Raw genomic sequence first — 8,371 nt, 5'->3', positions numbered from 1 at the left:
GGGGGGGGGGGTCCCGTCGGCAGCTTGGGTACCTGTCCGTCGTCGTCGTCGTCGTCTTGTCGCGCCTTACGGAGTGCAGCTTCCTACCTACCTACCTACCTTTCTCGGACGCACAGGACCCACTTGGACAGACACTTTGTTTATTGATCTTACTACTTTGCTGCGCGCTTCGGGCCAAGGGCGCGGGCTGAGCTGCCTACCTTTTCGGATTCTCGTGTCGTCATTGGAGGAGGGAGGGCCCTGTAAGTTCCGGTGGGAGGAATCTTTGTGAGGGGTAAAAAAGGGCGGCCGCGACGAATGCGACAGAGCGGGCCTTTTCTTGCGTGTGCTGATCTTCTGAGGGTGTGTGTCATGCATTTTTTTTTTGAAGAGGCTGGCTGTATACAAGTCTGTGTGCCTGGCAGATTGTAAGGGGGAAACAAGGCGAGTTTGATTGCCCGTCCCCTGCATGCAGGGCCAATTTAAAGTCTTGCACCAGCACCGGCGATGAGCTCATCGAGACCCTCGAAGCCGTCGCTCCGAGAGAGATGACGCAAACGACTCTTCTTTTCATTTGTAGAACCGTTGCATTTACCATTTTTTACTATCTAGGATTTTTTATGTGTTCATCCACTGTACCATATCCTCGTACATCATCTTTCCCGACCATCCCAACCAGAGCCCAAGGAAAAGCCAATAACAAATGAAACGGTCATAATACACATTCGTCCACACCTGCAAAGATGTGACAAATCCCATGAAAGCCCCATCCCCTCCGCCAGAATATCATTCGCTGAACTTGTCCGATGCGAGTTCCAGGACCGAAAAAGACGTTGGGTATTTTTCCTTTGCTCCGTTGAAGCGCGAGAAAAAACTTAGAACGATGATCCGATACCAAATGCGCCGTACCTACCCATTCGTGTACATCGAGACCGAGACTCTTCCTTCGCCTGCTTCGTAATTCATAGTGTGTCGTGTATGCCGCCGAAACATGCGAGAAGGAGAGACGTCTCAAGCCCGTTACCCTCGTGTATCCAAAACTCCCAACTAAACATGTAGAGTGGAAAAGCAGTGTCAAAGAAACTGCATGTCAATGTGTCAAATCCTCCAATGTAGCAGACATTTCCCTGTCATCTTACTGCGTCCCACTCAGGAAGAAGTCCAGTTCGCTGGGGCCACCCCTACTCTGTTCGTTCTCCGCCAACTGCTCGAGGAGAGTCAAGAACGGGTCCTTCTCCGAGCTCGTCTCCGTATGGCTGCTGCCCGCTGCGCTAGCAGCACCTGGCGTTCTTTGTTGCTCGTATGGAGTCGGCATGCTAAACATTGGGTCGTAATGTCCCTCATTGCCGTTTTGATTCCTCGACGCACCACTCGGATCCGGTGTGAATGCAGCCGAAAAGTTGAAGCCAGGCGAGAACGGTGTGATGACTTGCTGCGAAAAAGCCTGGAGGTTTGAGCTGCCATCGTTGTTGCTTACCCCGATGCTGAGATGGTTTTGATTTTGCTGTTGTTGCTGGGGTTGACGGTGCTGCTCCTCAGGCGAGGCAGTTTGCTTGTTGGTAGAGCCGGTTTGATCGTTCGATACAGAAGCCGAAGCACCGGCCACGTTTCCAGCCTCCTCGGATTTAATGTTGGGGTTGTTTGAGCCGATATTGGTGGTGGAATGCCCCGACGTTGAGGAAGCTACCGTGCATCGGCGTTTCCGGCGCCGCTCTAGTGGACTCGTCGGAGACTGGTTGGGTTGCGACGGGAGTAGCGGAGGTTGGGCGGGCAAGGGGAAAGAATTGGCCCCATAGTAGGGATTCTGTGGGGAAGCCGTGTACAACGACACACTGTTTTGGGTTAGCAAGGTAAGATGCGGGCGTCGGCTGGGTGAAACATACCTCTCACGTATAGAGTCGTGAGAAAGATCTTGGAACGTGACGTGTGCTCCATCAAGAGCATGACCAGGGTACCTGTCAAAAAAGTCCTCAAGATCCAAGGTTGGTGAAAATCGCATTGCGTTGCCGGCCATGGACTTGACAAGTTCGGAGTGGCAGCCGTAGATCCACTGAAGGGTATCCCGCTGATGTTGCACACCAGCCCAGATGAAGCGAAGCTCCGCGAGCTGTTGCATCTCCCTGGAAAGAAGTTCCGGGCTTGTGGAGTAGACTTCTCCCTCGCGGCCCCGGTAATGAGCTCCGTGCACGTGGATGGTGCCGGCTGTACCGACACAGTAGCCAACAAAGGCCGGCCAATCAATGATAGACGATGCCCTTCCGATCTCCACGAGCTCCGCGATCGCGTTGGCATGGAGAAAGCACAGGTTTGTTGCCTCAATCTGCCACGACTGATGCTGGCCGGTGATGGACAGTTCGGCGAGGTCCATGGGAAGGAACGGCCGGTAAATCAAGCAATGGATCAAATGATACACCAGTTTGCTCAGGACAAGCATGGTGCTTTCTCGATGCCCAAACAGATTCTCCAGCGAGCTGAACGTGTCCTGAGTCTCCGATGCCCACATGTCCAGCTCATGCCGAATCTTCGAAAGATTCGACAGCGAGTGCCATGGGAAGTGGGAGTCGCCCTTCACACCACCCGCAGCGAGATACCTATTCGTTATTCCGAGGATCCGCGCAATACCGATCAGCATCACCGTACTGCTCTGGCCTTGCTTGCCCGGTCCGGCCATGTACTGCAGGTTCGAGCCGTTCCGGAAGAAGTCGCCCTCGAGCATCAAAGATCCCGGTCCAGATGCAGCTGAAGGGAGGCGGAGCATGACCGCTTCATCTGTGATGAGAGAAGGCCTCTTCGATCCGCAGGCGGAAAAACGATCCATCAGGTAGCATGCCCAAAACAGGCGTCGGCGTCCCTCGCGTTCTGAAGGCGGGATATTTAACATCAGGGGCATTTCCCGGTGGAGCTCCAGGGCGAACGCCATGCTGATTGCAGTTGCTGAATTGCGGTTAGCCTCGTACCGCGGAGTCGCTTTGTAGTGGCTTACTCAAAAACATGTACGCTTTCTTTCCACGTCCGGATTGATAACTAGCCATGGCAAGCAGAAGTAGCGTTTGCAGGGACTCTATCGACGGTTCGTCCGTATCGAGTTCGGCGCGGGCGCGAGCCGCATAGTCTTCGGCGGAACGGACCGCGGCGCTGTAGCCTGCAGGGTGGGACGTGTATCTGCGAACGTTAGTGAGGAAAAAGAAACAACCTGCATACAGACCCTCCCCCTGCACCCGGTGGTTGCATGCGTGACGCAGGACATGAATACGAAATCTTCACGCTCAAGCACCCGTAGACATGGAAGCGGATCAAATCCCGGATACGAGATCCTGGCACCTTCGCCCAGGACCAGGCACAAAGGAAAGGAGCACCATGGATGAAGCATTCGTAGTCATTCCCGGGACGCGCAGACCACCGGCGGCGGGACGGCTGGACGGCTGAGGGTGGAGAGATGCGGGGCTTACCGCGCGCTCACTGCATAGATGGCATATGCTAGGTGGCTCGGGAGCTGGTGATGCTGCAGACGTTGCCGCGTGGTGAGTTCGTCCAAAATGTAGTAGGGTTTGCCGTGGACGCGTGCGAAGTAGGTGTCGAGCAGAATGTCCAGGCGCTGAAAAGGAGTCGGTTGACTGCACATGACCCATGAGCATACGAAAGCCACAATCCCGGACTGGCTGACCCGGCATACCTGACATCGGTAGGTGAAATGGAGGTTGTTGAGATGCTAGCATTTGGATTGATGCCTATCGATGGTTTCTGTGCTAGCGGGGGAGAGTGTTGCGGTGGCTTGGAGGGCGGCGGCGGGGCGCTGAAGTCCTCGATGGGGGTGTCATTCTTCTTGTCGGAGGGTGGCTTGTCTTTGCTCTCTTCATGGAGGCGTTTCTCGAGGCTGTCGACACGCTTAAGGAGTGCCTCTGGTGGCGGTTGTCAGCTCCCCTGGCCTAGGGATTGTCTTCGGGGGGCAGCGTTTCCTCACCGATGGCATCCGTTTTGGGGCCGCGCTTTTTGGGGACGGCGTCTAAAGGTGAGGTTATAGGTGATCAGCATTAATGGTCGGTTGGGATGCAATAGGACGATCACTATGGGGGAGGGGCGCCAAGCCCGCGGCGGAAGGACGAACCATAGATACACGGGCACTCGAAGACCTTGCAGGCCTCGCACGTGGGACGCAGGCGGTTGCACTTGATCTTCAACTGGAGTGAGCTTTCTCTCTCTCTCTCTCTTTGTCTCTCTGTCTCTCCGTCGACGTTCCCGGGCACGGCGTGTGTTCGGAGGCGGTACCTTGCGCTTGCGGCAGCTCTTGCAGTTCATTGCCTCCCTCGGTTCGGTGCTGAGCCGGCGCTGCGGCAGGCGGTCGATGCCGACGGCGGGCCGCGACATGTTTACCGTTTACTGGCGGCGGGGGCGGGGTTCAGTAGGCGGCTTCGAAGCTTCTGCTGGCGGGGCGCTCGGCGGGCTGGGGCGGCGGCGGCGGAGCAGCAGACATGGCAATGTCCAGCTGGGCGGGGGTCTTGGGCGGCTGGAGGCGGGCAGAAATGGACGAGAGAGAGAGAGACTGACGAGATGAGCTGGAGAAAAGAAGCGGCGCAGAGCCAGGCCGGCGTCTCGCGCAGTAGTAGACGAGACGGCCAGGCGCGCTGACACGGGCGAGCAGACGGACCAGGGCTCTTCGTCACTGCCGCTAACTATAGAGCAGGAAATGCACGCCCGCACCGCGCGACTCAGGACTCGGGATGATATTAAATGGGACGCAGGTGCCTTTTTCCCCACCCACGAGCGCTGCCCGCCCCCGGGGCACACATGCCCGCTGCGGCCTAGCGGCCTGGGGTTGGCGACGGCACATGACGATCTGACAGCGCTGCACCAGCGACGCGCCAGCGGCCGAAGCGGCTGCAGCAGGAGGGCCCGGTGGGCGTGCGTGCTTGCTTCGAGAAGGAGCAGCGGCGCCGCGCCGAGACGAGGCGGCGGCAGGCGAGGCAGGCGAGGCAGGCGAGGCCGCGAGGGGCGGCGCGGCGCCCCCAGTAAAAGACGCACCAGGAGCACCAGGTGCCAGGAAACCGCCAGCCGCCAGCCGCCAGCCGCCGGCCGCCATGAGCTGCCCGCCCACGCGGGCGAAATTAAGTACCGACGCTCCCTGCCCGGCTGCGCTTCTTGTTGCATTGATGAGGGCCGCCGCCCGCAACCGGCAAGGCGCCCGATGCTCGCCGCAAAATGCGGGGGAGGCCAGCCATGCTCTGCCTCGCGTGTCAGCCGCCCTGGCACCACCGCCAATTTGCCCAGATTAATCAATCGCCTTGCCACCGCGCTCCGCTCCGCCACGGCGCACATGTTCTGGAAGGTCGAGCCCAAGGGGCGCACGTGGGCTGCAGCTGCCGGCCAAGGGCTTCATCTATAAGACTTTGGGTTACGTCGCGAGAGCGAAGGCGTCTACTGTGCTGTGTACCATCCATTGATTAGCAGGGACTGCCCGCCGAGCCCCCGAACCCCCGAACCCCCGAACCCGTCCCTGTGTCCCTGTGTCCCTCCCCAGCCCGCATCCCCGTCGGCGCCTAAAACCTTCAGAACAGGCTCCGCCCTGACGCCAGCCGCACGAAATCGTAAGGCACGTTCTGCCCCACGAGCAGCCGCATCGTTTCCACCGTCGTCCATGCATTGACGTCCGCCACGCCGTATGCCGTCCACCCCGACGACGCTGCAATCGCCATTGGGTCGACCTTGCGCGGCCCGTTGGCCAGGTCGACAAACACCTTGTTCGTCGGCTCGGCCGTCCCGGTGCTGCTATAGTGCTTCAGCAGCGGCCCCACCAGCGCCGACTTCTCCGCCGGCAGCGCGCTGATGATGACGAACGGCTGCTCCACCCGCTTCACGTCCTCGACCGACCGGAAGGGCTCGACGTCGGCCGCCAGCGCGCCCGGGCTGCGCATGTGGAAGCCAATCGTGTATATGGGCCCGATGCCCAGGCTCTTGAGCGCGAACATGGCCGCCGCCGCGTCCGCCTCCGCACTGGCCAGCACCAAGGCGGCTCGGTCGCTGTAGGCCGACGGCACGAAATCACGCGTGAGCGTCGCACGGATGCCCTTCCACGTCGCGTTCTCACCGACAAGCACCGGCGTGCCGCCCTCCGTCCGCACCAGGACGGTGTCGACGAGTCGAGTCGCCTTGGCCGCCTCCGACAACACCGTCAAATACGGGGTCGGTGGCGCGAGCGGCGGGTTGATAAAGGCACCACCGAATGACGCACGTCTCACGACCGTCTCCACCGCCCCCCTGGCCACTTTGTCGACGAACAGGAACCGGTGCGGCAGGCTCAGCTCGTTGAAGCACTTCTCGAAGAACATTGCCTGTGTCGCGAGTTTGTAGCTGCCGATGCCGTAGATGTCCAGCTTGGGCATCTGGCCCATGCTGTGCAACGCCAGGTTGATTTCCGCCGCGCTTAGCTGCCCCGGCGCCGCAATCATCGGCAGCAGCGGATGTGTGATAGGGGTGAAGACCTTGTTCAGCGTGCGCGACAGCTGGCCGGTGGGGCCCATGTTGAGTCCGGAGAAGGGCGGGTGCGGGAAGAACTCGGCCTGCACGGTCGAGCGAAAGTACTCCAGCTCGTAATTGTCTTGCATCTGGTGGACCAGCGCAATCATCTTGACGACGTCCCCATACACGGTGCCCCTTTTGAAAAGCTCCTTGGCTTCCGGCGACGTCCACTTGAAGGTGCCCGAGAAGTCGTGGAAGGCGGATATAATCTTGCTGGCCCCCTTCTTGTGGGCCAGCTCTCGCCGGATCTCTTCGGGTAGCCACAGCTCGACGTCGATGTACTCGCAGCCCCACTGCATGGCGCGGTACAGGTATTTGTAGAACAGCATGGGGTCGTCCATGGGGAACCTGCCGTTCTCGTTGGTGCATCTTGTCGTGAAGATGATGGGGAGCTCGGTCCGCTGGCGTAGGATCATGAGTTGCTGGCCGACGTATTTGAGGCTCGGGACCGTGCTGAAGGAGCCGTCGGCCAGCGGCTCCTTGAGAAGATCGACGCGCAGCTCGACCGCATCGGCGCCAACCGAGAGGATGTCGAGATTCGGCAGGGCGGCATGGACGTCCGGGAAGGTGGTAGAGATGAGTGTCGTTCTTGCCTTCTTGGCGAGGTCGTTGTGGGGCGCGATCTGCCCGAGGATGAAGGCGAGATAGCGGGTGACGTCCCGTCGGAGGAACGGGGAGCGGGTGTAGAGATACTCGTAGTCGCAAGCTTCGGAGAGGGCTTCGCTGGGGGCGGAGTCGTTCTCGACGCAGTGGGTATTTATGAGGAGACGTCCGCGACTCCGCTGCGCCAGCTGGCTTGGGTCCTGCGCGCTCAGGAGGCCGGCGACAGTCGCAGGCTTCAGCGCCTCGGCTTCCCTCAGCGACGCGGCCAGCGAGTAGGCCTGGCCCAGCACGCTCGCTATCAGCTCGACAATGGCCTCCTCGCCCGGCGCATACAGCACCGTCAGCGACGGCTTCGCATTGTCCAGCAGCGACTCGATGTGCACGACGCTGAGGCTCTTGGTGGTGGTATCGAGGACTTGGTCGGCGTGAACTTCGGTAGCCATGGCTGGCAGGCCGGCGTTGACGCGCATTCGACCAGGCACGCAGGCGCAGAGAGGGGGGCTCGAGGGAGGGAAAAGGGCGGGTTGGAGCTGGAGCTGGAGCCGGAGCCGGGGGGTGCCTCAGGAATAGACGTTATAGCCGTTGATGCGTAGTTGGAGTTCGGCGATGATGCGGCGTTTGGGATCGGGCTGTTGCGCGTCGAACGTCGCGAAGCGCATCTCCATATGCAATTCGGGGAAAGCGAGGTAGCGCGGGCGTGGAGCTGCGTCTCTCTTGACTGTCAGGCCTGACGGGGAATTCGGCGATAGGTCTGCGGCCTGTTACATGGCCATATAGAGGGCGCGAGCAGGGATGCCGGGCAGCGTGACGGCGGCGGAGCTTGGGGCGGCGCAGGCCAGACGGCAATCGAGCGCTGCGCGCGATTCGACGGTGCACGCTGCGCTGCTCGAGCGATGAATATTGCCGACAACGAGACACAATCGACGGGCGGACTGGCGGTTTGCACGCTGCACGGGCGCCGTGCGCCGCGCGCCATGCTACGGTTGAAGATCCTGTCGGCCTTGCTTTCCTCCACGAACCCCGTCGATCCGTTCAGCCTGATATTTCTCCGCCAATAGACGGCCTGCCCCGCACCTCCGCAAAAACAACTTCGCACGTGCATCCCCAGAACGCTGCCATGCTCCTCCAATCCGCCCAATCCGCCCAATCCCAGCGCCGCCAGCGCCGCCATCGCCGCCCTCACCCGACCGGTCTTTACCCGCCTCAGGCCCAGCGCCCGCCGGCAACCAGAGCCCGGCAGTTCCAGCACGCCGCCCAGCGCGGGCGGATAAATGGG

At 60.4% G+C, this 8,371-nt stretch overlaps 2 protein-coding genes across 2 annotated transcripts; both read right to left on the bottom strand.

Moving 5' to 3' along the window:
* Positions 1–1,114: 1,114 nt before the first annotated feature.
* Positions 1,115–4,344, bottom strand: BKCO1_6900053 (fungal specific transcription factor domain-containing protein; the record flags this gene model as incomplete). The annotated part of the gene is made up of 8 exons (XM_020278475.1): positions 1,115–1,811; positions 1,863–2,913; positions 2,963–3,141; positions 3,429–3,593; positions 3,653–3,878; positions 3,941–3,982; positions 4,085–4,151; positions 4,246–4,344. The coding sequence occupies 8 exons, from the start codon at positions 4,342–4,344 to the stop codon at positions 1,115–1,117; spliced, it is 2,526 nt and encodes an 841-aa protein (XP_020126208.1).
* Positions 4,345–5,522: 1,178 nt separating this feature from the next.
* On the bottom strand, positions 5,523–7,538 carry BKCO1_6900052 (pentafunctional arom polypeptide; the record flags this gene model as incomplete). Its single annotated transcript, XM_020278474.1, has 1 exon — positions 5,523–7,538. The coding sequence occupies one exon, from the start codon at positions 7,536–7,538 to the stop codon at positions 5,523–5,525; it is 2,016 nt and encodes a 671-aa protein (XP_020126209.1).
* Positions 7,539–8,371: the final 833 nt, after the last annotated feature.

Source organism: Diplodia corticola, assembly GCF_001883845.1.
Source record: "Diplodia corticola strain CBS 112549 chromosome Unknown scaffold69, whole genome shotgun sequence".
Taxonomy (NCBI): Eukaryota; Fungi; Ascomycota; class Dothideomycetes; order Botryosphaeriales; family Botryosphaeriaceae; genus Diplodia; species Diplodia corticola.
Note: the sequence above shows the minus strand (reverse complement) of the source record. Positions and strands in the feature narration are given on the sequence as shown.